The sequence below is a fragment of the Eriocheir sinensis genome, chromosome 44 (assembly GCF_024679095.1).
Source record: "Eriocheir sinensis breed Jianghai 21 chromosome 44, ASM2467909v1, whole genome shotgun sequence".
Lineage (NCBI taxonomy): Eukaryota > Metazoa > Arthropoda > Malacostraca > Decapoda > Varunidae > Eriocheir > Eriocheir sinensis.
In genome coordinates, this window is record NC_066552.1 from 4,634,799 (window position 1) to 4,662,683 (window position 27,885).

Sequence of the window (27,885 nt, forward strand, 5' to 3'; positions counted from 1 at the left end):
AGGTTAAAGGTTCCTACACTGCTGTCCTTAATGGCTGGCAAGGCTTGGACTGCTTACGGGAAAGGGATGGGAGAGGAAATTAGAACGAGTGGGAGAGGGATAAAGTGTAGGGTAAAAAAAGGGAAGGGTGGTGATGGTGTGGTTGTGATGATGGTGGTTCTGGTGATGATGGTGGTGATGATGCAGGTGTTAGTGGAGATGATACAGACAGTGGAGTACATTGGGGTGTTGTTAGTGATGTTAGAGGGTGATGTGATGGTGATGATGGTGATGGGGGTGGTGATACAGAAAGTGGAGTGGATAATGATGTTTTGGCTAATGTTTGGAGTGCTGGTAGATTTGTGTTGATGAAAATGGTGGTGTTGGTGGTGGTGCTGGTGGTGGGGGGAAGAGTAAGTGGTCCGAGGGTCCACTTAGGAGGGCAACACGTATTGGGTTCTCTCTGTGTGTGGGTTTATGTAACGCTTATAGATGTGGACGTAATGAAAAGTGGAGACTACAGATACAGGGAAAGGCTCGTTACGTGGATGAGAGAGAGAGAGAGAGAGAGAGAGAGAGAGAGAGAGAGAGAGAGAGAGAGAGAGAGAGAGAGAGAGAGAGAGAGAGAGAGAGAGAGAGAGAGAGAGAGAGAGAGAGAGAGAGAGAGAGAGAGAGAGAGAGAGAGAATACAACAACAACAACGACGACAACAACAACGACAACAACAACAACAACAACAACTCCTGCTCAATCACCATTACGAAGCAGTATCCCAAGCGGCTTATCTATCACAATGTTATCTGAAAACAACAAAAAAGGCTTATTCTCAACACGCAGCTTCCCTTCAAGGATCTCAATAAATTAATGGCTTCAGGTACGTAACAAACCTCTAATATTCTTTATCCGAACACCAGGCTACCTTTGTTTCAGTCTCCGTTTATACATATGATGATGAAATGATGGTGATTAATATATAGAAGGAAGAGAAAGAAAAGGAGAAGGAAGGAAGAAGAGAAAGAGAAAGGGTATAGCAGATGGTGATGGAGATATAGAAGTAAGAGAAAGAGAAAGAAAGGAGAAGGAAGGAAGGAAGGAGAGAAAGAGGAAAAGGTATAGCAAATGGTGAAGGAGAAATTATGATGAATAAGTTATAGAAGGAAGAGAATAAGGCAAGAGGAAGAGAAAGAGGAAAATGTATAGAAGATGATGATGGAGAAAGAAAAGAAGGAAGGGAAGATAAGAGGAGGAAGAGGCGACTGTAATGAAGTGAAAGAATGGAAAGGAGGAAGAGGAAGAAGAGGAAGAGAATACAGCATTTTACAAAGTCCAAACACATCTCCAAACACCTGAACCACTAACTCAGAGAACCAATGCAGCACACACACACACACACACACACACACACACACACACACACACACACACACACACACCAGTCTTTCTTCACATGGTTACAGACTCCCTTTCCTTGTTCCCTCCCTCCTTCCCTTCTCCCCCCTCCATATAGTCTTTCCTTCCCAAACTCATGCCAAGAGGAAGGAGTTTTATATCAAGAAGTCAAAGGCCGCCAGCAACGCCACTTGATGGATATTACGTTTTTCTTTATTTTTTTATTTATTTTACGAATCGTTTGAATTTTACCTTTTTTTTTCTCTTCCTTTCCTTTAATTTCCTTTCCTTTCAAAATCTAATCTGCCGAGGAGTTTGGAAGATGTTTTTTCTTTTTCTTTTCTTTCTTTTTTTTTCCATTCCGGTTGTTCTTATATTCATCCTTTCTTATTTAATTTCTTTTATATACTCAGTCTATTATTCTCTCTCTCTCTCTCTCTCTCTCTCTCTCTCTCTCTCTCTCTCTCTCTCTCTCTTAATTAACACGAGGAAATCAATTCATTTCTTTTTGTAGACATCAACCCGGCGCCATTGACATTTTAGGCCCCTTTAAAAAGTCTACCACAAGGGGATGAAAAAGAGGAGGAGGAGGAGGAGGAGAGGGAAGAGGAGGAGGAGGAGAAGGTGAAGATGGTGGAGAAATAAGGGAAGAGAGGGAAGAAAAAGGATGATGGTGATGATAGAGAAACAAAATGAAGAAAGGGAGAAGATGATAGGAAGGAAAATGAAGAGGAAGAAGAGGAGGAGGAGGAGATGATGGTGGTGTAAAAACAGAGGAACGAAGAGGAGGAAGAGGAAGAGGAGATGAATGTACAGAAGAAGACAGAGAGAAGAAGATAGTGATGAAGAAACAGAAGGAACAGAGAAAGAAAAGGAGCAGGAAGGAAGAAGAGAAAGAGGAAGAGGTATAGCAGATGGTGATGGAGAAAGAAAAGAGGGAAGGGAAGATAAGAGGAGAAAGAGGCGATTGCAATGAAGTGAAAAAATGGAAAGGAGAAAAATGATGATGAAAAGGAGAAAAAGGATAAAGAGAAGGAGAATGAAAGGAAGGAAAAGGATGAACTAGAGGGGAGTGACAAGGAGGAAGAGGAAGAAGAAGAAGAGAGTGAAAAGGAGGAAGAGGAAGAACAGGAGGGGAGTGAAAAGGAGGAAGAGGAAGAAGAAGAAGAGAATGAAAAGGAGGAAGAGGATGAACAGGAGGGAAATGAAAAGGAGGAAGAGGATGTAGAAGAAAAGAATGAAAAGGAGGATGAGGATGAACAGGAGGGAAATGAAAAGGAGGAAGAGGATAAAGAAGAAGAGAATGAAAAGGAGGATGAGGAAGAACAGGAGGGAAATGAAAAGGAGGAAGAGGATAAAGAAGAAGAGAATGAAAAGGAGGAAGAGGATGAAGAAGAAGAGAATGAAAAGGAGGAAGAGGAAGAAGAAGAGAATGAAAAGGAGGAAGAGGAAGAAGAAGAAGAGAATGAAAAGGAGGAAGAGGAAGAAGAAGAGAATGAAAAGGAGGAAGAGGATGAACAGGAGGGGATTGAAAAGGAGGAAGAGGAAGAAGAAGAGAATGAAAAGGAGGAAGAGGATGAACAGGAGGGGAATGAAAAGGAGGAAGAGAATGAAAAGAAAGAGGAATAATTAACAAAGAGAGAAGGAAGAAGATAAATGAAAGAGACGGAAACAGGAGCGAAAACAATGAAGATAAAAATAAAAGATAAAAAAGGAAGAGATGACTTAAAATGACGAAAAAAAAAGGGAAGGTTAAACGGTACATGAAGACGAGGAAAAGGATGGGAGGAAAAGCAGAGAAGGGAAAGGGAATGAGGAGGAAGAGAGAGGCTGGAGGGAGAGAGGGAGAGAGAGAAGGAAAGGGGGGGAGGGGTAACTGACACATCGGAAGGGGATTCGAAGGGGTTAGTTGGTCTTAAAGGGAATCCAAGACGGTCACTCCTCCTTAGGAGAGAGAGAGAGAGAGAGAGAGAGAGAGAGAGAGAGAGAGAGAGAGAGAGAGAGAGAGTGAGAGAGAGAGAGAGAGAGAGAGAGAGAGAGAGAGAGAGAGAGAGAGAGAGAGAGAGAGAGAGAGAGAGAGAGAGAGAGAGAGAGAGAGAGAGAGAAAGGGGGTGGGGCTTACTCAGCATTACAAATCAATTAAACGTGTCTAATAATGATGATGATAATAATAATAATAATAATAATAATAATAATAATAATAATAATAATAATAATAATAATAAAAATAACAGCTGTAACAAAACAACAAAAACAACCCCTCCAAAATGATAAGAAGATATACTGAATGATGACCTCTCTCTCTCTCTCACACACACCCACACACCCACACACACCAACATACGCACGCAGTAACCTCCCCTCCCCCTCTCCCCTCCTCAGCCCCCCCAAGGTCGTTCTATCAGGGTGGGAAGGAACACGTGGCGAGGAGATAGATAGAACATTTACCTGTAACAATTAAAACACTTCTCTCTATATCTTTCCTTCAGTGCCATCTTTTTTTTTTTATACCATGGCGTACATTTATTTATTTATTTATTTTTTTTATTTACATCATCTTCCTTTCGTTCTGTAGCATCACATAGTCGCTATTACTTTTCTTTTTTGCTAAGTTAATTGAGCATAACACAACAGCTTCGAAAGGAAATTAATCAAAGCTCATTATCATCTTTTTTTTTCCTTTCCTGTAATTTCTCTTCCTTTCAAAAATAAACTGCCGAGGCCTTTAAGATGTTTTGTATGTTTCTTTTTATTTTTCTTTCCCGTTCCAATTCAGCAAGTCAGTGTTCACGAGATCTGCCTTCACAGCTAGCCTGCATTAGACTCTATAGGGCAGACACACTAACGCTAAATGTAATTCCAAATCTAAATTCAAATGTAACGTAATGATAGTGGAGAAATGGAGGGAAGGAAGGGAAGAATGAGGAGGTGGTGGTGATATCGAAGGAGAAGAAAAAGGAACAGCTGATGGAGGAGAAACAGAAGGAAGAGGAGTAGGAGGAGAAAAGGGGAAGAAGAAATAGGGTGAAAGGGAAGAGCGAGGAGGTGGTGGCGATATCAAAGAAGAGAAAAAAATGGTACCGTTGATTGTGGAGGAGAAATAGAAGGAAGAGAAGTAAGAAGAGAAAAGGGGAAGAACAAAGAGGGGGGGGGGGGGGAAGAGCGAGGAAAAGATGATGGTGATATTAAAGAAGAAAAAAATTGTACCGTTGGTTGTAGAGGAGAAATAGAAGAGAAGTAAGAAGAGAAGGAGAACAAAAAGGAAGGAGAAGGAAGAAGAGAAAGAGGGAAAGGTGGAGTAGATGGACTAACATAAGAAGCAACCAGCAGCAGCAGCCAATCAGCAGGCAAGCTTAATGCGTGCCTACCCCCCTCACCCCCCCTTCGGTATATAAAGCAGCGAGCGCGTGGCCCAGTGTCTGCCTGACGCGACACACGCACCACCATGAGGCACTACGCAGCGCTCCTCCTCGCCGTCCTGGGTGAGTGCCGCGTCGGGCTCTCCACCGTCACAGGCAGGGCAGCGCCGGGCCCCTCCTGGACGCCCTTACCCCCCCTCCCCCCACACACGCACACGCAGCCGCTACCCGTCCGTCACCCTCGGGCCGAGACACTCCCGCCACGCACTTAATTTCCTTAGCTCGAACTAAAAACAGCAGCGGGGCAAAGTTACCACACGCTATTTATATCTACAGAAACGTGTCTCCTTTAAGTTTTTTTGGCTTTTTTTTTGGGGGGGGGTTCTAGCCTATAGCGCCGGCAGGCATTCCTGAGGAGTCTCTTGCACGGCCCCAGCCCGTTAGTGGCGAGGGCGAATTTTATTTAAAATGGATGACGTGATGTATGGCTTCCTTGGCGCATGCTGCCCCCCGGTGCTCCTCTTGACCCAAGTCGCTGAAGTTTTGGTTGATTAAAGGTCTGGGCGGCACGTGGGTGATCTTCCACCACTCGGCGATGGTTGAAAATTGTTAGCGTGGATCGGTGCATTCGAACCTAGGTCCCCTGGCTCTCCACGCCTGCACGCTGACCATTTGGCCGCCGCCTTCCCACATTGATAAGTAGTAGTAGTAGTAGTAGTAATAGTAAAAGTACCATAGTCGTTGTAGTAGTAGTAGTAGCAGCAGCAGCAATAGTAGTAGTAGTAGAAAAAGTAGCATAGCAGTAGTAGTAATAGTAAAAATAAGAGTAGTCGTAGTAGTAGTAGTAGTAGTAGTAAAAGTAGCATAAAGTTGTTTCCAAGCAGACCTCAAGACCAGCGGAACACAGGCACTCAGATGGGGCAGGATAAACCTCGGCACGGACAGCTGTGCCAAGTGTACGCACGGACTGTGACCCACCAAGACTTACAGGAACTCACAAGCTCATGGTGAGGTCGCAGTCTGGGGGAGGGGTTTGTGAGCACTGCCGCAGCCCCAGACGCAGCCAGCAGGCGCGTGTTGGGTCAGGCGGGGTGGCGGCGCAGCAGCCTGCGCAGCGCATCTTGAACACCGTCCAGGTGCGGAGCCTCGGCCAGGCGCGCCATGGCCTCCGTGCGCCGCCTAAATATGGCCGGGTCGAAGGCTTGGTCCATGTCCTCGAGGATGTCCGTGGCCAGCCCCTGCACCTGCCTCACGTCCGCCGCCACCCGCGCCGCGCTGGCCTCCCTCCGCGCCTCGCCAAAGCCGACGAGCCAGACGGAGGCGGCGTCGTGCGGGCCGTCGAGGAGAATGCTGCGGCCGCAGCGCAGGTCACCGTGGGAGACGCGCCTCCCGTGCACCGCGGCGAGGACGGGGCAGAGGCGCTGGAGGGCGGCGAGGCAGGCCCGCACCGCGCCGCGCCGCCACAGCTCCCGCACGCTCACGCCGGGGCACCAGCCCATGGCCAGGATGTGCGGGGGGTGCCGCGTGGCCCCGTACAGCCGCGGCACCCCGGGCACCCCCGCCAGGGCGTGCAGCACCTGGGGCTCCGCCAGCGGTGGCCGGGACTCCTCGGCGGAGCGGCCGACGACCAGCTTCAGGACGATGGGCACGCTCCGGCCGCCGGACAGCCACAATAGGGCGCGGCGATGCTCCCCGCTGAGGCTCTCCGCCAGGGGCTCAGTGGCGCTCATCTGGTCCCACGCCACTAAGGGGAGCTGATTGTGCTCACCCTCGCCTGGGGACCAGCGGGTAGCCATTCTCAAAGTGTTTGTGTGAGGGAATTATAAAGAGTAAGGGATTGGCGGGATGCTGCAGGGCTGTGTTTTGCTATACAGGCAGCAGCCATTCACCAGCCAACAGGTTGGCAAACGCGAGCGGCGTCTTGAGACGTTGAGACTGCCGTCCTACACTTTCCTCGATGCAGGTTTATGCCGATTCATGTCATCATTGTGCTGTTGTTTGTGGCAGGAGCGGGATGCTGGCAGGAAGCAGCGAGCCAGAGTTACGACGAGGCAATCTATGTTGAGAACGGCATGCCGTGGAGGGGACAGTATGGATACATCGACTATTGCCAGCCAGACTCCGTGCGCAATCATACTTTCGCCTATGCTCTCGAATTCAAGGTGAGTTAAGCAAAACTGAGGGTGTAGGTGGGCGGAGGGGGGGGGGGGGCAGTTGTTTCTTACTCACGATGGAAGACGTGCGAGTATTTGTCTCCTTTCTCCTCCTTTTTCCTATTCGTCTTCATGTACTTATCATTTTCTATTTCTCCTGTGTTCGCCGAGCATTCCGGGAAGTCTGTGTTTTTCTACCGTGACCCGCCGCACGTCAAGCACCCGACCTCCACTACCCACGGACAAGGGAAGGGATACAGAGAAGGGGTACGGGGCAAAAAAAAAACAGGCACACACACATATACACACACACTTACCCCACGAAACCTTGTCCATCCACGAATGCCTTCACGAAAAAGTTAAAAAATGTGGTACTGTATTTTTCTTACATTTTTCCCCTCTTGTGGCAGTATGACGACCTGGACGACCTGGACTTCATCGGCGGCGACTCGGTGAAGCTGTACTGCCGCGACGATGCAGGCGACACCACCGGCTACATCACCAGCCTCCAGGGGACGCACGGAGAGTGGCAAGGTGAGGCACAGGTGAAAGGTAAGGTGCAGGTGACGCTTACCTCACCCAAGAGGAGAGGAGAGGAGAGGAGAAGAGAGAAGAGGAAATTTAGAGTGTGAGAATGGGAAGATGTGGGAGGAGAGGAGAGGAGAAGAGAGGAGAGAGAAGAGAAGAGGGCAGGCTTGGAGAGAGGAGAAACAGCTGAACCCTCAAGTAGCACGACATTGTACTTAACAACCTCAAAAAATTACAAGCACACTTATTTACACTCCCAGTAAGTACCTAGTTTCTCCACTTCACGATTTCCTCTCTCACCCACTCATATAAGGCTCAGTGTTTCCACTACTATAACACAATTACATACGCCACCACCTTCACCGCTAACCCTCTCCACACACCCACAATCAGTCCCTTGTACATCCCCCACACACCTCACCAGCCTCACATCTACGCACACCTTCCACAGGTATCCGCTCTTGCCCGGAAAACGAATACTTCATTGGTTTCCGCCTGAGAGTCTACCCGGAACAAGGCACTTTTGGCGACGACTTTGCCGTGGACAACATTCAGCTCGCCTGCTCGGACGGGACAGTCGTGGATGGACTGGACGGCGTGACCCCTCCCCCGCCCTACCTTGGCAACCCGGTAAGGAATGGGCGGCGATGGCGATAATTGAAGTGTAGGAAGGAATATCTTAATTAATTAAATATTGGGAGCAGAAAGTAGCATGGAGGTGGGAAAAAAAAAAAGATCTACAAAATTAATGAAGAAAATCACTCAGTTTACCGAAAAAAAAAAAGAATGGCGGTTTCGAATAAAAGAAAGTGGATTAAATGAACACTGTAAAATGCGGTGGTGAGTAAATGATAATTCCTCGACACATTCCAGAGAGATGAGGAGGACGATACGGCAGTGCATAGGGCATGGGTGAAGATGATTGGACACCGGCTAGAGGCGGTGAGCCTGCACGCAGGTAAGCCACAGGTGTTAGGTGCAGGTGTGAGTTTGTTTTATAGTAAAGGAAGCAGCTCAGGGCAAAAATTAATGGGGAAAAAGCCCGCTAATCACCGCTCCAAAATAAGAGAGTATAGATGAGTTGAGAAAAGAGAGATTCTGTGAAAGTGAATGAATGTGGAATTACGTGAGTGTGTGTGTGTGTGTGTGTGTGTGTGTGTGTGTGTGTGTGTGTGTGTGTGTGTGTGTGTGTGTGTGTGTGTGTGTGTGTGTGTGTACGTGCGCTTGAAAACAGTAACAACAACCACCCAAACAACAACCACAGCCACAACTTAACGTAAATACTAAATGAACACAGAAACAAGCAGACTCGAAACTACAATACGAAACAACACTACAGAAACGCAGAATACAGAGACTCAAAACCACAACGCGAAACGACACTAAATACACATACACAACACATAACACCCGAAATTAACCTCTCTTTCGGTCACCTCTTTGGATTCTTTTTGGGAGCAGCGAGTAGCGGGCTTTTTATTTTATTACTGTTTACTTTTTTTGCGCCCTTGAGCTGTCTCCTTTGTTGTAATAAAAAAAAATAAAAAAAAAAAAAAAAAAAAACTCAAAGCCATAATGCAAAACAAGGTGTCGTCTCCCGATCTTAGTAACCAACCTTCACCCTCACACAGGTCCTGACGCGAGGCTCAACGGAAACTGGGGGGCGTGGGCGTACTGCTCCCAGGGGCTGTACGTGATGGCGATACGGACCGTGGTGGACGAGGGGAGCGTAGGGGACGACGCGGGTCTCACCGATGTCATCCTCTACTGCTCTAGCCCGTGACCCTCAAGCCAGTCTTCCTAAAAGCATCGGCGCCTCAGTTCACCTCTTCGAAATGCCTCTCGTGGAAGATGCTACGATTTTCAAGGACTGTTTTGTGACCCCAGTGATAGTTTTGCACGATTTCCGCACACCACGATCGAGAAAATCACCCAAATCCGGCTAATCTTCTCTGTGGCCTTGTAAAGCGGTCATAATTGGACCCCGATGGGTTTTCTTATATGAACTTTAGCCTCAGCCTCCTCCCACACCCTACTGGTTCTCAAGGTGCCTGACACTCGAATTATCAAACGTTCAGGACTTGTTGCTCTTGTTCGCTAACGTTCTTCAAGGCCGAGATGAGCTCCGTCGGGTTGTCATGAGTGCTTTCCCGTTCACAGCGCGGAGCCCCTGCCAAACTACCGCCAGGCTCAGGACACCACCTATGGAAACCCCGACAACTTCCGCGAGCGCCTTTTGAAACAGATGGACTAAGGCTTCGAAGAGTTTGACACTATGGACCAAGACCTCCAGCTTCTGTTTCCTACTACATTGGTGGTGTTTAAGACCGCCAAGCAATCCTTGCACATCTAAACCTGCTTCTGTGTTTCTCTCGTTCCCTGGTCCCCGAAATCCAATAGGTGTTTCGGTACTACAAAACTTTGGGATTGAAAGTTTACATTATCATTGTTTCCTATAAGCACTGCGGCAAAGTAATATTCGATACAACAAATACAGTGCACACAATGTATTTCTGATGTGTATATTACAATGTTCAAATACACCACTAAACAATGGATTCAGGCTGTTTGTGAACCTCTTGGGCGTGGAATGGCTTGAAGCGATTCATTGAGGCATTACAACGGACGCGTGACGGAGACCTGACAGCTGAGAATGGGCCTGACTCTACACTTTTTTTTTACGGCAAGGGAGGCAGATCAAGGGGAAAGTAAGTCCCCTATGCGCGGCACCACACCTCTCTCTTCACACATTTTCCCTTAGTAGGTTGTTTTCCTCAGGTGAGCAGGCTGTTTTCTTTATCTGGGTCGCAGGGAACCAGCAGCTGATGGACCTAAATGCACCACGTCACGCCGTTCCCCGCACCGCTGCCGCTTCCTCCGTTAAGGCACGCTTCAGCCGGCAGGGGGTACAGAGGGCACCCACACGGCCCTCCACACAAAAAACTCCCCCAGGGTATCAAGACTGCCTGGGTTGCAGCGTCCGAGTGAAGACACCTAACAAAGCGCATTTACCGCCAACAGTACGTACAGCCAGTGCCGGGAGGTGCCAGGCCCAGCGAGGGCCACTCAGCCTCCTATGTGCCCCTACCTCCCCACCCCCGCCACCCATATATAAGGGGGCGGGAGCAAGGCCAGATGGAACAGTTAGCCACCACCATGAGGCACTACGCAGCGCTCCTCCTCGCCGTCCTGGGTGAGTGCCGCGCCGTGCTCACCGTCATGACAAGCAGAGCAGCGCCGGGTCCCTTCTGGACGCCCTTACCCCCCAATTCATGCAACCGCTTCCCGTCCCGTCACCCTCGGGCCGCGACACCCCCACCAGGCACTTACTTGCCCTCAAACTAATAACAGCAACGGGGCCAAGTTACCAAACGCTATTTTTATAATATACAAAACTGTCTCCAAGCAGAACTCAAGACCAGCGGAACACAGGCACTCAGATGGGGCAGGATAAACCTCGGCACGGACAGTTGTGCCAAGTGTACGCACGGACTGTGACCCACCAAGACTTACAGGAACTCACAAGCTCATGGTGAGGTCGCAGTCTGGGGGAGAGGTTTGTGAGCACTACCGCAGCCCAAGACGCGGCCAGCAGGCGCGTGTTGGGTCAGGCGGGGTGGCGGCGCAACAGCCTGCGCAGCGCATCTTGAACACCGTCCAGGTGCGGAGCCTGGGCCAGGCGCGCCATGGCCTCCGTGCGCCGCCTAAATATGGCCGGGTCGAAGGCTTGGTCCATGTCCTCGAGGATGTCCGTGGCCAGCCCCTGCACCTGCCGCACGTCCGCCGCCACCCGTGCCGCGCTGGCCTCCCTCCGCGCCTCGCCGAAGCCGACGAGCCAGACGGAGGTGGCGTCGTGCGGGCTGACGAGGAGAATGCTGCGGCCGCAGCGCAGGCCACCGTGAGAGACGCGCCTCCCGTGCGCCGCGGCGAGGACGGGGTAGAGGCGCTGGAGGGCGGCGAGGCAGGCCCGCACCGCGCCGCGCCGCCACAGCTCCCGCACGCTCACGCCGGGGCACCAGCCCATGGCCAGGATGTGCGGGGGGCGCCGCGTGGCCCCGTACAGCCGCGGCACCCCGGGCACCCCCGCCAGGGCATGCAGCACCTGGGGCTCCGCCAGCGGTCAGCGATCAGCTAAAGGCCGCCGGGCAACCGCAGCTGGGCGCGGCGAAGCTCTCCGCTGCGGCCCTCCGCCAGGAGCTCCGTGTCGCTCACATCGTCCCACGCACTCACCAAGCAGGAGGGCGTCTTGGGACGTTGACACTGCAGCGTCGTAACATTCAACCTTTGAACCAGTTTGTGGCCATTCTTAAAGTATTTCAGTCTGTAGTCGGCGTCAGCATTAATCATCTAGCTGTTCGTTAGGGTGACCGTGGTTTGCACAGACGATCAACGTGCGGGGATGGTATCAATGCAGTGTCATCCCACACGTTCCTCGCTGTAGGCGTGTGCCGATCAGACATAACATAGGTAATTTTGGCGTTTGGCAGGAGCGGGATGCTTGCAGGACGCAGCCACCCAGTACTACGACGAAATTCTCTATTCAAACAACGGAAGGCCGTGGGTTGGAGAGTACGGGGATATGGATTTCTGTCCGGATTCCTCCTCGAACAATGCAACTTTCACCTTCGCCCTCGACTTTAAGGTGAGTAAAGGAAGACTGGGAAGTGAAGGCTGCTCGGAGGGGGCGAACCTCCTATTAGTCTATAGCCCTTTTAAGGACGGGGGTTATGCACAGACTGGAATGAATAACAACCTTCGCTAATGATACACGAACGGACTGAGATCAAATTATTTTGCTTCAGGTGCACGATAAGCAACGCTATGCATGTAGTGTATGCAAGTGGGCGAGTTGTTGTTGTTGTTGTTGTTGTTGTTGTTGTTGTTGGTGGTGGTGGTGGTGGTGCCTTATGGATGGTGCTGCATTCATGGTTTCTCTCGTGCCAACTAAGTGTGTTGCTGCACTGACCAACACAAAACGGCCCAAACTTGATTCACCACGAGAAGGGGAAAGGGGATGGTGAACTGGGAGAGAAGGGGAAGGGGAGAAGGAGATCTAAGTAGGAGAAAGGGGCGAGGGGGAAGGACGCGTAACAACTCAACATACACGCACAAAAAGTTGACTGAATCTACTGCATCGAAAAAATATGAGTGGTTTCTCGTAAAGCTTCCCTCCCGCCCCCCCAACCAACACAAAAACAAAGTGGCAACGTTTGTTTTGATTTCCCGCAGTATGATGATCTGGACGACTTGGATTTCATCGCCGGCGACTCCGTGAAGCTGTACTGCCGGGACGAGGACGGCGTCATCAGCGGGTACGTCAGCAGCCTAGAGGGCTCTCACGGGGAGTGGCAAGGTAAGACACAGGTGACGCTAACCTAACACCCTCTAAAGACAACGAGACCCAGAAGCTTAATAATCACTGGTCTATTCACTCTCTGCCTCCTAAGACTTCACTAACTTAGGGTGCGGCCACACTGCACGCGGTTTGCTGGGAGGGTAGAGGGTAGCGGGACGCCTAGCGGGTCAGAGGCAAGAACAAACACATGTTATCTAATAGGAGTGGCCATACAGGACGCGGGTAGCGGGTAAGCTTGGAGGGAACCCGCTTGTCAGGAAGGGACATAAGGCAGACCGGAACACTGCTGCTCATGCTCCAGAGGTCCTTATTTCTTTATTGAGGCGGAGGTTCATATTGTTAAGCGTATCGGGTCCCCATTACGACTATTTCCTGAGGCCACAGAGAAGACTGACCGGGTTTTCATGGGTGTTTTTTTCCCGTTCAAGATGAAGGAGCCGTGTAAGACTATCACTGGGAAAACAAAACAGTCATAAAAATCACAGCAACTTTTACGAGTCTTTTCAAACAGGCGAACTGAGGTGCCGATGTGTTTAAAAATACGGGCTCAAGGCACATCATAAACTTGAACCATTACATCAATAATAAAGCGGGGCAGGATTTCCTACCGTACATCCCCCTACACCTCATCAACCTCACACCTACTCACACCTTGCACAGGTATCCGGTCGTGCCCAGCAAACGAATACTTCACTGGTTTCCGCCTCCGAGTCTACCCGGAGCAGGGGACTTTTGGCGATGACTTTGCCGTGGACAACATTCAGCTCGCCTGCTCGGACGGGACAGTCGTGGACGGGCTGGACGGCGTGACCCCTCCCGCCCCCTACCTTGACAACCCGGTAAGAAGAAACGGGCGGTGAAAGGCGATGAGTATAGCGTAGGAGGCAATAACGTACAGGGAAGGAGAAGAAAATAAAATGGTACAGAGAAGAGAAACACATAAAGGTAAAAGTATATATAGGAGAGTAACAATTCCTTCACACTTTCCAGGGAAAAGGCGCTGACGACGAGGCGGCAGTGGTGAGGAAATGGGTGGAGATAAAGGGACGCTGGGCGGAGGTGGTGCGCCAACGCTCAGGTGAGTCACAGGTGTTACGTATAGGTGTGTGTGTGTGTGTGTGTGTGTGTGTGTGTGTGTGTGTGTGTGTGGGGACGTGCGCTTGAGAACAATAACAACCCCCCCCCCCAAAAAAAAAAGAAAAAAATAAATAAAACGAGAACAATAACAATCCCCCCAAAGAAAAAAAAAACACGAGAACAATAACAACCCCCCCAAAACACACACACACACGTCACAATCTAACCTTAAATAGACACAGAACACACAAACCCCATACCACAATGAAAAACAGGTGTCTTGTTAACCTTCGCAATCCACTCTGGCCACAACACAGGTGCAGAGACGAAGCTGAACGGACAGTGGGGGACATGGGCGTACTGCTCCCCGGGGCTCACCGTGATGGGGATACAGACCTTCGTGGATGAGGGAGACATCGGCGACGACAGTGGTCTCACCGATGTCCGCCTCTTCTGTGCCTAAACCACGAGCCTCCGTCTTCTAGGGCCGCTTTCACAGTCACTTCGTTTGTTTTGATCGTTACCAATGGCGGCGGTCGACGCTATAGTTTTCCACGTGAAACTGGCCTATGGGGTAGTGGCGGGTGCAGAGGAAGAGAGAGGTGTTGAAAGTGTGGCAAGGTACGGGGCTAGGCTAACCCCGCAGCCGCCACTACCCCATCGGACAGTTTTACGTGAAAATTATAGCGGCGATAACAGCCATTGGTAACGATCAAAACAAACAAAACGACGGTGAAAGCGGCCCCTAATCCTTCTCTGATTGTAAAGAAAGGACACCAAACAAACTAAAACCCTGCTGATAATGTTCTTGATCTTCTTATTTCTTCCTGTTTCTTCGATGAGGTAAAGGGTCATCGTCTTAAGTCAATATGATAATTTTACATGCACAAATTTTATGGTAAATTTGCAAGTACATTATGAGGATGGGGACACATTTCGGTGCCCAAACTCACCTATTTGACACGATTACCCTAAGAGTTTTGTGCATTTCCAGGGGTTGTATAATGCCCTTCTTGGGAGTTCGACCCTTCTTCTGTACAAAGACTCTAAATAAACACTGATTATAAACCGATTGACCTCCCTATTGGCCGATGGAAGTATAATGACCTTGTTGGTAGTTTGACCCTTTTGCTGTACCAAGACTCTAAATAAACAATGATTATAAACCGATTGACCTCCTTATTGGCCGATGGAAGTATAATGACCTTAGAAACCGATTGACCTCCTTATTGGCCGATGGAAGTATAATGACCTTAGAAACCGATTGACCTCCTTATTGGCCGATGGAAGTATAATGACCTCGTTGGTAGTTTGACCCTTCTGGTGTACCAAGACTCTAAATAAACAATGATAAACAACCGATTGACCTCCTTATTGGCCGGTGGGAGAAGTTGAACAGAGAGGCAGAAGCGTCGGAGAACACCAATTTGAGGCACAACCATACACTTGACCCCTTATTTCTACGACAAAGGTGTGCAGGAGTCGCTAACACAACATGACCCCAGCAACATTACTCTTCACTACTACGCCTAAACACCACGACGCAAACACACAGAATAAAGTACTTAATCATAAAAAAAAAAAGAAGAACAGCACTGAAATTAAGGAGAAATCAGGGGTGTGGAGTAGGATGTACAAACTCCAACTCTAAATTCTAAGGTTGGGACTCCGACTCCGACTCCGACTACGACTACGACTCCGACTCCGACTCCGACTACGACTACGACTCCGACTACGACTACGATTACGACTACGACTACGACTCCGACTCCGACCCCATCCCCGACTCCAACCCCCTCCCTCTCCTCCTCCCCCTCTTCCGCAGTAAAGTGGTAGGCAAATCAAACTCAGCCACACAAACAACACCTAGCCACACCGCACCACACTTCACACCCTTCCACACCACTCCACAAAACACCTAATCACACTACACGCCAATTCTGCTACACCACAGCACACACCACCCAGCCACACCACACCACAAGCCACTCTCTGCTACACCACAGCACACACCACCCAGCCACACCACACCTCATGCCACTCTCTGCTACACCACAGCACACACCACCCAGCCACACCACACCACAAGTTACACCCACCCACATCATGCCACACATTCGCTACACTCGGCCAGTCTACATTACACTGCAATTCTCACTACGACCACAGATTCAATCTGGCCATTTACCGTTTAGAATACATTCTAAAAGGATAGCTTGTCATTAAAAGGACAGACCTGACAACCCTATTCTAAGCTGAGCATCCCGAGTGGAGACGAGTGTGGGTAAACGACAGAAATCAAACGCGTCCAGTACAAAACGTACGACATTTCGCTTAATATTTTTTTTTTCTTTTTTTACGTCGCGGCCTATTGCGCCGGTAGGCTTCTTCCCGGTGGGACCTGATGGTCGGCCCAAGGCTTCTTCCCGGTGGGTCCTGATGGTCGGCCCAGCCCGTTCTGGCGCAGGCGAGTGTTTATAGTGGCGCCATCTTGCATTGGCTCATGCTGCCCTCCCGGAGCTCATCTTTAATCCTAGAATCTAGAGTCCGGGTTGATAGGTGGTCTTCTGGACAGCATGTGGGTAGTTTTAAGCCACTCGGCGGCGGCTGAAAAATCTCATTGATCTACATATTAATAATCCATGCAAAACATCACGAAACATAACATTTCAAAGAAAAATCCCCGTCATTTGAAAAGTCTTTCCAACAAAAGCTCACACAAAAAATTTTACTCTCACAAATTCGTGGGAAGTGGGTAGGTATGAAGATTATGTGGGTAGGTATGAGGAGTGGGAAGGTATGAAGATTATGTGGGTAGGTATGAGGAGTGGGAAGGTATGAAGATTATGTGGGTAGGTATGAGGAGTGGGAAGGTATGAAGATTATGTGGGTAGGTATGAGGAGTGGGTAGGTATGAAGATTATGTGGGTAGGTATGAGGAGTGGGTAGGTATGAGGAGTGGGTAGGTATGAAGATTATGTGGGTAGGTATGAGGAGTGGGTAGGTATGAGGAGTGGGTAGGTATGAAGATTATGTGGGTAGGTATGAGGAGTGGGTAGGTATGAGGAGTGGGTAGGTATGAAGATTATGTGGGTAGGTATGAGGAGTGGGTAGGTATGAGGAGTGGGTAGGTATGAAGATTATGTGGGTAGGTATGAGGAGTGGGTAGGTATGAGGAGTGGGTAGGTAGGAAGATTATGTGGGTAGGTATGAGGAGTGGGTAGGTAGGAAGATTATGTGGGTAGGTAGGAAGATTATGTGGGTAAGTAGGAAGCTGTTCTCGCCAATGGCCGTCCACTGGGCTATGGGTGTGTGTGTGTGTGTGTGTGTGTGTGTGTGTGTGTGTGTGTGTGTATATATATATATATATATATATATATATATATATATATATATATATATATATATATATATATATAAAATCAACACTGATTATACTCGTAATGTGCTTCTATGGCAATCTATTGTTATTCAATATATTGTGTCGTCTTTAGCATTACAGTAAATTAGTAACGCATTTGCTGGAAGGATTGCAAGGATTCCAACAATTTTAGGAGGCTGCCGTACGCCAATTTCTTTTTTCTGAGAAGGAACAGACTGTTGACAAGGATGTGTGATTTTTATTTGAGTTTTCACCATAATGTAGACGGACTCATAGGAAGGCGGCGGCCGAGTGGCTGGCACACCGAAGTGGCGAACGTCTCGTGCATTTGTTAAAAAAAAAAAAAAAAAAAAAAAAAAAGCCGAATCAATCAAGACAAAAAACTACTATTTCTAAGATATATGAACACAACCAGGGAAAATGAAACGCCTGGTAGGGTGTGTTTGATGTCCTCCGAGTGGGAACCGGCAGCTGCTGTGCCTCCCGCGCCACGCCAGGAGCCGCTGCCAGGCTGTCCTCGCTGGGTGCACTCACATACCTCTCCACCCGCGCCAAACAGACGTTCCCATGGTATCAGGACTGCCAGAGCTAGGGCGTCTGGATGAGACGGTGGCCCTAGCTCGTGTCCTGTATTATTAGCAAAAGCCGAAGTAATGTGTCAAGCCTGGCGGCGCTGACGGGACAGCCAGGGACAAGTGCAAAGGGTCACGCTACGAGTCATAAAGTTGCCGCGTTCACAGTTTTATTGTTAGCCCTGCTGTACACACACACACACCCATCCCCCACCTGCCGGCTACATGTGCCTCGGCCCCTTCCTTAACGCAGCACGCAGAGGATGCGTATATTCCTTAGTTTACAGGTCGTCCTTCAGGGTATTCCTTCCTCTTGGTGACTCTTCAGCACGGCCATACTTCGGTCGGCGCCTCCCTAAGGCAGCAGCAGCAGCAGCAGCCACAGCAGCGACGCCGGCGGCGTTAGTTACAGCAAAACATGATGACGTCGGAGACCCCCGCGTCGTCTTCGACTAAGTGGTCGTCCTCGAGTCTCACCTGCAGGCCGCAGATCTTGTTGCCCACCGAGCAGTTCGCCCACGCGCCCCACTCACCAAGGTCCCTCGCGTGAGCTGCCACGAAACACACAAACTGTGAGGCACTTCAACTGCTTCAGGAGGAACACAAAGCTTCCACGAGACATGACACAATCTTGTCTGCCACTACTGACACCTCCGTCGCTCGGCCTCCTCTTCGCCCTCCTGCTCCACGGGCGAGATTCGCTTCAGCCGGGTTGGACACACAGCAATGGGTTTAAGTTGAATGAACTGATTCAATAAAGACAATGGCAAGAACTGGTTCACCAATGGAGTGGTAGATGAAAGGAACAGGCTCGGCAGTCATGCTGGGAGCGCTAATATGATCAATACAGTCAATAGGTTCGACAAGTTCATGGATAATGAGGTAAGGTGGAGTAAGGTTCACAGGAGCTGCCTTGTGCAGACCTACCGGCCTCTTGCAGACTCCTTATGTTCTTATGTTCCTATGCAACACCACCCTTGTGCTCATGGCTGTCTGACTACCATCCTACCCTTAACCTTATCTCTTTAATTCTCCTCCTACTTCTCCTCTTCCTCCTTCTCCAGCACTCACCTGACTTCCTGAGCTTCATGTGCACAGCCTCCACCTCCCTGTCTCCCAGGTTTTTCATCTCGCGTACTACCATCGGGCCCTGCGGAGGTGAAAACACGACGCCATGAAAACAACGAAGCAAAGGGAGGAAAAAAAAATCAAGTGAGTGAAAAAAGTGACACAAAGGCGAAACACATTAACTTTTCAAACAGATGATGGAGAAACGATAAAAAAGGCAAAGCATAACGAAAGAAAAATAGAATACTAAATACGCACCGATAAAGGACGGAATGATATCAAACAGTAGATAAACGGCCATTAATGCCTGCCCCCGCTGCCTAAAGAAATAACAAAAGGTGAGTGAAGGGAAAAAAGAAACACTTCACACAACACAACCTTTATCACAGCCACTAAAGAAAACGACCCTTCACCCAAAAAGAATAAAAGAAAGATAAGCAAGTCAGAACCCAGACACACACACACACAAAAAAAAAGTGACGAGATTGAAACTAAATATCAGAGAAACAAACACCTCACAACACAACCTTCTCCTCCTAACAACAACAATAATACGCTTCCCCCAAAGAAGAAAGATCAACACAACAGGATCCAGGCAAGCACTGATGAAAAACAGAAAAATAAAAGAAAAGCGACAAAACAAAAGCTAATCACAAAAATGCAAATACTTCAAACAACACCTCCATCCTCTAAGAAAAACAAAACAAGACTTTCCACCCCAATATAAAAAAAACATTTACTTTTATCATTATTATTATATATATATATTTTTTTTACGTTCTGCCTACGGCTCCGATAGGCGTTCTTGGTGGTCGGCCCCAACCTGTTATGCCGCAGGCAAGTATTTATAATGGCGCCATCTTTCTTGGCTCATGCTATCCCGGAACTCATTTTGATCCTCTTTTTAGAGAGGGAATCTAGAGTCCGGGTTGATAGGTGGTCTTCAGGACAGCATGTGGGCAGTCTTAGGCCACTCAGCGATGTCTAAATATTGTCAGCATGTTGCGGCGGGCGGGACTCGAACCCGGGTCCTCCTGGCGCCACGCCCGCACACCCGCCACTCACCCATACCTGCACCACCACACCACCCCAAGCCCAACACACCTGTCCCTTGGCTGGCGTTCCGTACAGGCCATCCAAGACATTCCCCCCCGAGCACTGCAACTGCAGGTTGTCCATGCCCAGGTCGTCGCCAAAAGTCCCCATGTCAGGCACGACATTGGCCCTCATAGCATTGAAGTTCTCTCCTCCAGGGCACGTCCTCATGCCTAGGGTGGAGGAGGAGGTAGTGAGGAGGTGGAAAGATTGAAATTAGTGTTGTGTTGTGGGTGTGCGTGTTTCAGTTAGTTAGTTAGTATGTTTCTAATTCGGTTGGTTAGTGTGTTAGTTATATATAGTCCGACTCGGCTATAAAGTCAGTTTTGGGTGGACCCACTCAGGGAGTCCCAGCCAAGGCGCTGCCACATCTTATTAATTTATACAGAATATCTGATACACAATTCAAGTAGTACGTAGATGAGATAAGAGGGAGAGAGTGATGTGATGGGGTGATGCGGCAGCGCTGTGACGAGGTTCGGGACCCACCCAAACGGACTTCATATTTGTGTCGGACTATAGTTAGTTAGTTAGTTAGTTAGTGTGTGTGTGTGTGTGGTGTGTGTGTGTGTGTGTGTGTGTGTGTGTGTGTGTGTGTGTGTGTGTGTGTGTGTGTGTGTGTGTGTGTGTGTGTGTGTGTGTGTGTGTGTGTGTGTGTGTGTGTGTGATTGGAGATGACAGGTAAGTATGCAGGGTGACAGGCGAGTGCCACCTATCCTGCACGAGGACAAGGATACCCACCCTTCCACTGGCCGTAGGAACCCTCGGAGCTGGTGACGGAGGCGGTGAGGGAGCCGGCCGAGTCCTGGCAGTACAGTCTGATGGCATTCACGCAGGTGTCGTCCGCGTAACCCGTGCCAGAGTACTGCAAGAGGTGTCCCCTTTAAACAGCTTTCTTTTTAATACGTTGACATACTTTGCTTTTACCATTTCATTCGTAACACAGAAGTTCATCCGGGGCCAAAGTGCTTTATCAAGTGTTCCTTTCTTACTGTTTTTTGCTTATGATTTAGCTTTCCTGAATCACCCCCCAATTACCTGTACCATTTCATTACAGACACCCCAGTTACCTGTACCATTTCATTACAGACACCCCAGTTACCTGTACCATTTCGTTACAGACACCCCAATTACCTGCACCATTTCATTACAGACACCCCAATTACCTGTACCATTTCATTACAGACACCCCAGTTACCTGTACCATTTCATTACAGACCCCCCAATTACCTGTACCTTTTCATTACAGACACCCCAATTACCTGTACCATTTCATTACAGACACCCCAATTACCTGTACCATTTCATTACAGACACCCTAATTACCTGTACCATTTCATTACAGACACCCTAATTACCTGTACCATTTCATTACAGACACCCTAATTACCTGTACCATTTCATTACAGACACCCCAATTACCTGCACCATTTCATTATAGACACCCCAATTACCTGTACCATTTCATTACAAACACTCCAATTACCTGTACCATTTCATTACAGACACCCCAATTACCTGTACCATTTCGTTACAGGCACCCCAATTACCTGCACCATTTCATTACAGACACCCTAATTACCTTTAACATTTCATTACAGACACCCCAATTACCTGTACCATTTCATTACAGACACCCTAATTACCTGTACCATTTCATTACAGACACCCCAATTACCTGTACCATTTCATTACAGACACCCCAATTACCTGTACCATTTCATTACAGACACCCCAATTACCTGTACCATTTCATTACAGACACCCCAATTACCTGTACCATTTCATTACAGACACCCCAATTACCTGTACCATTTCATTACAGACACCCCAATTACCTGTACCATTTCATTACAGACACCCCAATTACCTGTACCATTTCATTACAGACACCCCAATTACCTGTACCATTTCATTACAGGCACCCCAATTACCTGTACCATTTCATTACAGACACCCCAATTACCTTTAACATTTCATTACAGACACCCCAATTACCTGTACCATTTCATTATAGACACCCCAATTACCTTTAACATTTCATTACAGACACCCGAATTACCTTTAACATTTCGTTTCAGACAAGTTCATCCAGTGCTTCTTTCTCACTGTCTTTTGTTCCTTCTGAAGCTTTCCTAAATCAAACTCAATCACCTTGTCATTCGTAACAAACAGGTTCATTCGGTGGGTTTTTTTCACTACATTTCGCTCCTTGATAAGCCTGTATGTACATTTATGCACTCTCTCTCTCTCTCTCTCTCTCTCTCTCTCTCTCTCTGTTACTTCTTATCTTTTATTCAATCTCAATTATCTGTGTTTCCTTTCTCATTCTCCCTTCCACGTCTTCGTTTCTTCCTCTTCTATTTCCTCCCATTTTCGTGCCATCTCGTGCCTTTCTTCACATTCTCTTCCTTTATAATAAACTAATATGCAAACTCACTCAATTTTTTTTTTCTGGTCACACTAATCCTCGTGGCAGAATTAATGTTACAGAGAAGGCTGAGAACTTAACGTGGGTCCCCTTTTCTTTTACCTCTCTCTCTCTCTCTCTCTCTCTCCATATAGGCATTTCTTACTTTAATTTCGAAGGCGAACGCGGTGGAGCCGTCGGGGCACAAAGCGATGGGCCCCCACTCCCCCCTGTTGAGGCCATTGTCGAGGTTAAGGCTCTCCACCACACCCTTGGGCTGCTTCGGCACTGCCCCCGCCGCCAGCCCGCCTTGGTTGGTGCAGGAAGGTAAGGGTAAGGGTGTAAGGTGCGTAAGAGTGGAAGGGTAGAGGTTAGGGTAGCTTAAAGGGCAAGGGTATAAGGAGAGGTAAGGTTAGTTTAGGGTGTAAGGGTTAGGTTAGGTTAGGTTAGGGTGGAAGGGTGGAGGTTAGGTTAGGTTAGGGTGGAAGGGTGGAGGTTAGGTTAGTTTAGGGTGTAAGGGTAGAGGTTAGGTTAGGTTAAGGGTAGACGTTAGGTTAGGTTAGGTTAGGTTAGGTTAGGGTGTAAGGATGGAGGTTAGGTTAGCTTAGGGTGTAAGGGTAGAGGTTAAGTTAGGTTAGGATGTTAGGGCAGAGGTTAGGTTAGGTTAGGGTGTAAGAGTGGAGGTTAGGTTAGGTGAGGGTGTTAGGGTTTGAGGTTAGGTTAGGTTAAGGGTAGACGTTAGGTTAGGTTAGGTTAGGTTAGGGTGGAAGGGTAGAGGTTAGGTTAGGTTAGGGTGGAAGGGTAGAGGTTAGGTTAGGTTAGGGTGGAAGGGTAGAGGTTAGGTTAGGTTAGGGTGGAAGGGTTGAGGTTAGGTTAGGTTAGGTTAGGGTAGAAGGGCAGAGGTTAGGTTAGGTTAGTTAGGTTAGGGTGTTTGGGTGAGGTTAGGTTAGGTTAGGTGGAAGGTTGAGGTTAGTTAGGTTAGGGTGGAAGGTAGAGGTTAGGTTAGGTTAGGGTGGAAGAGAGGTTATGTTAGGTTACGGTGGAAGGGTGGAGGTTAGGTTAGGTTAGGGTGGAAGGGTGGAGGTTAGGTTAGGTTAGGGTGTAAGGGTGGAGGTTAGGTTAGGTTAGGGTGTAAGGGTAGAGGATAGGTTAGGTTAGGGTGTTAGTTAGGTTAGGGTGGTAGGGTTGCGTTTAGGTTAGGTTAGGGTGGAAGGGTTGAGGTTAGGTTAGGTTAGGGTGGAAGGGTTGAGGTTAGGTTAGGTTAGGGTGGAAGGGTTGAGGTTAGGTTAGGTTAGGGTGTTAGGGTAGAGGTTAGGTTAGGTTAGGGTGTTAGGGTAGAGGTTAGGTTAGGTTAGGGTGGAAGGGTTGAGGTTAGGTTAGGTTAGGGTGTTAGGGTAGAGGTTAGGTTAGGTTAGGGTGGAAGGGTTGAGGTTAGGTTAGGTTAGGGTGTTAGGGTAGAGGTTAGGTTAGGTTAGGGTGGAAGGGTTGAGGTTAGGTTAGGTTAATGTGGAAGGGTAGAGGTTAGGTTAGGTTAGGGTGTTAGGGTAGAGGTTAGGTTAGGGTGGAAGGTTAGGTGGAAGGGTTAGGTTAGGGTGTTAGGGTAGAGGTTAGGTTAGGTTAGGGTGGAAGGGTAGAGGCTAGGTTAGGGTGGAAGGGTAGAGGTTAGGTTAGGTTAGGGTGTTAGGGTAGAGGTTAGGTTAGGTTAGGGTGGAAGGGTAGAGGTTAGGTTAGGTTAGGGTGTTAGGGTAGAGGTTAGGTTAGGTTAGGGTGGAAGGGTTGAGGTTAGGTTAGGTTAGGGTGGAAGGGTTGAGGTTAGGTTAGGTTAGGGTGGAAGGGTAGAGGTTAGGTTAGGTTAGGGTGTAAGAGTGGAGGTTAGGTTAGGTGAGGGTGTTAGGGTAGAGGTTAGGTTAGGTTAGGGTGGAAGGGTAGAGGTTAGGTTAGGTTAGGGTGGAAGGGTAGAGGTTAGGTTAGGTTAGGGTGGAAGGGTTGAGGTTAGGTTAGGTTAGGGTGGAAGGGTTGAGGTTAGGTTAGGTTAGGGTGGAAGGGTTGAGGTTAGGTTAGGTTAGGGTGGAAGGGTAGAGGTTAGGTTAGGTTAGGGTGGAAGGGTTGAGGTTAGGTTAGGTTAGGTTAGGGTAGAAGGGCAGAGGTTAGGTTAGGTTAGGGTGGAAGGGTAGAGGTTAGGTTAGGTTAGGGTGGAAGGGTAGAGGTTAGGTTAGGTTAGGGTGTTAGGGTAGAGGTTAGGTTAGGTTAGGGTGGAAGGGCAGAGGTTAGGTTAGGTTAGGGTGTTTGGGTAGAGGTTAGGTTAGGTTAGGGTGGAAGGGTTGAGGTTAGGTTAGGTTAGGGTGGAAGGGTTGAGGTTAGGTTAGGTTAGGGTGGAAGGGTAGAGGTTAGGTTAGGTTAGGGTGTTAGGGTGGAAGGGTTGAGGTTAGGTCAGGGTGTTAGGGTAGACGTTAGGTATGGTTAGGGTGTTAGAGTAGAGGTTAGGTTAGGTTAGGGTGGAAGGGCAGAGGTTAGGTTCCTTGGTTGATGCAATAGAATGGTAATGACTTTTTTTTTTTACAGTAAACGAAGCAACTCAAAGGCAAACGTAAATGAGAACAAGAAAGCCAGCTGACCTCTGTCCCTATAAAAGAATGCATAAATGAGTGGCCAAAAAAGCGGTCTGTTTGTAATAAGTTGAAGGTGATGTGTGTGGTAAAGGTCCTAGCTTCGAAATCAGTTGTAGAAGAGAAAAGGCGTAGAAGAGAAAAGTCATCGAAATTATGTGTAGAAGGGAAAATGCATCGAAATCATGTGTAGAAGAGAAGGCATAAAAATTATATGTAAAAGAGAAAATCATCGAAATTGTGTAGAAGAGAAAATCATCGAAATTATGTGTAGAAAAGAAGGCATCAAAATTATATGTACAAGAGAAAATCATCGAAATTATGTGTAGAAGAGAAAATCATCGAAATTATGTGTAGAAGAGAAGGCATCAAAATTATATGTACAAGAGAAAATGCATCGAAATTATGTGTAGAAGAGAAAATCATCGAAATTATGTGTAGAAGAGAAAATGCATCGAAATTATGTGTAGAAGAGAAAATGCATCGAAATTGTGTAGAAAAGCATCGAAATTGTGTAAAAGAGAAAGGTACCGAAATTAAGTGTAGAAGGGAAAGTACCGAAATTATGTGTAGAAGAGAAAGTTATAGAGATTCTGCATATGAGAAAGATACCTGATATTAACTGTGCAATAGAGAGGTACCGAAATTGTGAAGAGGAGAAAGGAACCGAAATCATGTGTACCAGAGAAAGGGGGCGAAATCATGTGTACCAGAGAAAGGGAGCGAAATCGTGTGTACCAGAGAAAGGAAGCGAAGTCATGTGTACCAGAGAAAGGGGGCGAAATCATGTGTACCAGAGAAAGGGAGCGAAATCATGTGTACCAGAGAAAGGGAGCGCAATCATGTGTACCAGAGAAAGGGAGCGAAATCATGTGTACCAGAGGAGAAAGGGAACGAAATCATGTGTACCAGAGGAGAAAGGGAACGAAATCATGTGTACCAGAGGAGAAAGGGAGCGAAATCGTGTGTACCAGAGAAAGAGAGCGAAATCGTGTGAACCAGAGAAAGGGAGCGAAATCGTGTGTACCAGAGAAAGAGAGCGAAATCGTGTGAACCAGAGAAAGGGAGTGAAATCGTGTGAACCAGAGAAAGGGAGCGAAATCGTGTGTACCAGGGAAAGGGAGCGAAATCGTGTGTACCAGGGAAAGGGAGCGAAATCGTGTGAACCAGAGAAAGGGAGCGAAATCGTGTGTACCAGGGAAAGGGAGCGAAATCGTGTGTACCAGGGAAAGGGAGCGAAATCGTGTGTACCAGGGAAAGGGAGCGAAATCGTGTGTACCAGGGAAAGGGAGCGAAATCGTGTGAACCAGAGAAAGGGAGCGAAATCGTGTGTACCAGAGAAAGGGAGCGAAATCGTGTGTACCAGGGAAAGGGAGCGAAATCGTGTGTACCAGAGAAAGGGAGCGAAATCGTGTGTACCAGGGAAAGGGAGTGAAATCAAGTGTACCAGAGAAAGGGAGCGAAATCATGTGTACCAGAGAAAGGGAGCGAAATCGTGTGTACCAGGGAAAGGGAGTGAAATCAAGTGTACCAGAGAAAGGGAGCGAAATCATGTGTACCAGAGAAAGGGAGCGAAATCGTTTGTACCAGAGAAAGGGAGCGAAATCGTGTGAACCAGAGAAAGGGAGCGAAATCGTGTGTACCAGAGAAAGGGCGCGAAATCGTGTACCAGGAAAGGGAGTGAAATCGTGTACCAGAGAAAGGAGCGAAATCCTGTGTACCAGAGAAAGGGAGCGAAATCCTGTGTACCAGAGAAAGGGAGCGAAATCGTGTGTACCAGAGAAAGGGAGCGAAATCGTGTGTACCAGGGAAAGGGAGCGAAATCGTGTGTACCAGGGAAAGGGAGTGAAATCGTGTGTACCAGAGAAAGGGAGCGAAATCGTGTGTACCAGAGAAAGGGAGCGAAATCGTGTGTACCAGAGAAAGGGAGCGAAATCGTGTGAACCAGAGAAAGGGAGCGAAATCGTGTGAACCAGAGAAAGGGAGCGAAATCGTGTGAACCAGAGAAAGGGAGTGAAATCGTGTGTACCAGAGAAAGGGAGCGAAATCGTGTGTACCAGAGAAAGGGAGCGAAATCGTGTGTACCAGAGAAAGGGAGCGAAATCGTGTGAACCAGAGAAAGGGAGTGAAATCGTGTGAACCAGAGAAAGGGAGTGAAATCGTGTGAACCAGAGAAAGGGAGTGAAATCGTGTGTACCAGAGAAAGGGAGCGAAATCGTGTGTACCAGAGAAAGGGAGTGAAATCGTGTGAACCAGAGAAAGGGAGCGAAATCGTGTGAACCAGAGAAAGGGAGCGAAATCGTGTGTACCAGAGAAAGGGAGCGAAATCGTGTGTACCAGGGAAAGGGAGTGAAATCGTGTGAACCAGAGAAAGGGAGCGAAATCGTGTGAACCAGAGAAAGGGAGTGAAATCGTGTGAACCAGAGAAAGGGAGCGAAATCGTGTGTACCAGAGAAAGGGAGCGAAATCGTGTGAACCAGAGAAAGGGAGTGAAATCGTGTGAACCAGAGAAAGGGAGCGAAATCAAGTGTGGAAGAGAAAGGAATTGATGTTGTTATGTAGGGATGGAGACGAGTGACCCTTGCAAGCTTACCAAGGAGCAGGAGAGAAAGGAGACCAAGAGCTCGTGTCATGATGTGCGGGAGTCGGCTTGGTGGTGACTACTGCACTCACTCTCACCACCAACACCCTTAAAAACACCACAGTGCCCCTCCCTCATTCTCTCCCTCCCTCCCTCACTCACATCGCCAGGCCACAGCTTCAACCCCTCCCCACTCCCCTTCCTCTTCCCTTCCCTCCCTTCTCCCCTCCTCTCCTCTCCTCTCCTCTCCCTCTCTCCCCAAGCTCACATGGTTGGTTGGGAAGTGCCCTTTGCACTTATGTAAACACCTGACGCCCACACACACACACA

The 27,885-nt window shown here is 48.3% G+C and overlaps 2 protein-coding genes and 3 long non-coding RNA genes across 60 annotated transcripts; 3 read left to right on the plus strand and 2 right to left on the minus strand.

Moving 5' to 3' along the window:
• The first annotated feature begins 4,695 nt into the window (after window positions 1-4,695).
• On the plus strand, window positions 4,696-14,648 carry LOC126980329 (vitelline membrane outer layer protein 1 homolog). Of its 3 annotated transcripts, none has more exons than XM_050830075.1 (6): window positions 4,696-4,850; window positions 6,735-6,889; window positions 7,291-7,414; window positions 7,860-8,038; window positions 8,282-8,366; window positions 9,040-9,966. In XM_050830075.1, the coding sequence occupies exons 1-6, from the start codon at window positions 4,814-4,816 to the stop codon at window positions 9,189-9,191; spliced, it is 732 nt and encodes a 243-aa protein (XP_050686032.1). In that variant the 5' UTR covers window positions 4,696-4,813; the 3' UTR covers window positions 9,192-9,966. The 3 variants fall into 3 exon arrangements, with proteins under 3 accessions (XP_050686032.1, XP_050686033.1, XP_050686031.1); XM_050830076.1 differs by lacking the exons at window positions 6,735-6,889; window positions 7,291-7,414; window positions 7,860-8,038; window positions 8,282-8,366; window positions 9,040-9,966 and adding exons at window positions 11,896-12,050; window positions 12,638-12,761; window positions 13,425-13,603; window positions 13,755-13,842; window positions 14,159-14,648 and having other exon boundaries at window positions 4,781-4,850; XM_050830074.1 differs by lacking the exons at window positions 4,696-4,850; window positions 6,735-6,889; window positions 7,291-7,414; ... (1 more) ...; window positions 8,282-8,366; window positions 9,040-9,966 and adding exons at window positions 10,435-10,601; window positions 11,896-12,050; window positions 12,638-12,761; ... (1 more) ...; window positions 13,755-13,842; window positions 14,159-14,648.
• Window positions 14,649-16,036: 1,388 nt separating this feature from the next.
• LOC126980647 (uncharacterized) lies at window positions 16,037-17,149 on the plus strand. Of its 3 annotated transcripts, none has more exons than XR_007733438.1 (3): window positions 16,037-16,773; window positions 16,846-16,883; window positions 16,956-17,149. It is a non-coding gene; the product is annotated as an uncharacterized LOC126980647 (long non-coding RNA). The 3 variants fall into 3 exon arrangements; XR_007733440.1 differs by having other exon boundaries at window positions 17,011-17,149; XR_007733439.1 differs by lacking the exon at window positions 16,846-16,883 and adding an exon at window positions 16,901-16,938 and having other exon boundaries at window positions 17,011-17,149.
• Window positions 17,150-17,952: 803 nt separating this feature from the next.
• LOC126980330 (vitelline membrane outer layer protein 1 homolog) lies at window positions 17,953-27,689 on the minus strand. Its single transcript, XM_050830077.1, has 6 exons — window positions 27,568-27,689; window positions 22,535-22,677; window positions 20,700-20,823; window positions 19,968-20,131; window positions 18,867-18,945; window positions 17,953-18,346 (listed from the first exon to the last, which is right to left on the minus strand). Exons 1-6 carry the CDS (start codon window positions 27,605-27,607, stop codon window positions 18,198-18,200), a joined length of 699 nt encoding a protein of 232 aa, XP_050686034.1. The 5' UTR covers window positions 27,608-27,689; the 3' UTR covers window positions 17,953-18,197.
• On the minus strand, window positions 21,180-22,461 carry LOC126980332 (uncharacterized). 3 transcript variants are annotated; one of them, XR_007733128.1, is made up of 4 exons: window positions 21,957-22,461; window positions 21,605-21,892; window positions 21,477-21,508; window positions 21,393-21,412 (listed from the first exon to the last, which is right to left on the minus strand). It is a non-coding gene; the product is annotated as an uncharacterized LOC126980332 (long non-coding RNA). The 3 variants fall into 3 exon arrangements; XR_007733127.1 differs by lacking the exons at window positions 21,393-21,412; window positions 21,477-21,508 and adding an exon at window positions 21,180-21,220; XR_007733126.1 differs by lacking the exons at window positions 21,393-21,412; window positions 21,477-21,508 and adding an exon at window positions 21,522-21,572.
• LOC126980331 (uncharacterized) lies at window positions 22,684-25,476 on the plus strand. 50 transcript variants are annotated; one of them, XR_007733091.1, is made up of 7 exons: window positions 22,684-22,893; window positions 23,146-23,240; window positions 23,564-23,868; window positions 24,010-24,209; window positions 24,270-24,479; window positions 24,515-24,634; window positions 24,665-25,476. It is a non-coding gene; the product is annotated as an uncharacterized LOC126980331 (long non-coding RNA). The 50 variants fall into 50 exon arrangements; XR_007733096.1 differs by having other exon boundaries at window positions 24,515-24,604; XR_007733102.1 differs by having other exon boundaries at window positions 24,515-24,604; window positions 24,695-25,476.
• Window positions 27,690-27,885: the final 196 nt, after the last annotated feature.

Coding starts and splice junctions, on each gene's coding strand:
- LOC126980330 (XM_050830077.1), bottom strand. CDS start 27,607: ATGACACGAGCTCTTGGTCTCCTTTCTCTCCTGCTCCTTG. Junction 20,132..20,699: donor TTCCTACGGCCAGTGGAAGG/GTGGGTATCCTT, acceptor CCTCCACCCTAG/GCATGAGGACGTGCCCTGGA. Junction 18,347..18,866: donor CATGAAGCTCAGGAAGTCAG/GTGAGTGCTGGA, acceptor GTTTCGTGGCAG/CTCACGCGAGGGACCTTGGT.
- LOC126980329 (XM_050830074.1), top strand. CDS start 10,544: ATGGAACAGTTAGCCACCACCATGAGGCACTACGCAGCGCTCCTCCTC. Junction 12,051..12,637: donor CCTTCGCCCTCGACTTTAAG/GTGAGTAAAGGA, acceptor GATTTCCCGCAG/TATGATGATCTGGACGACTT. Junction 13,604..13,754: donor CCCCCTACCTTGACAACCCG/GTAAGAAGAAAC, acceptor CACACTTTCCAG/GGAAAAGGCGCTGACGACGA.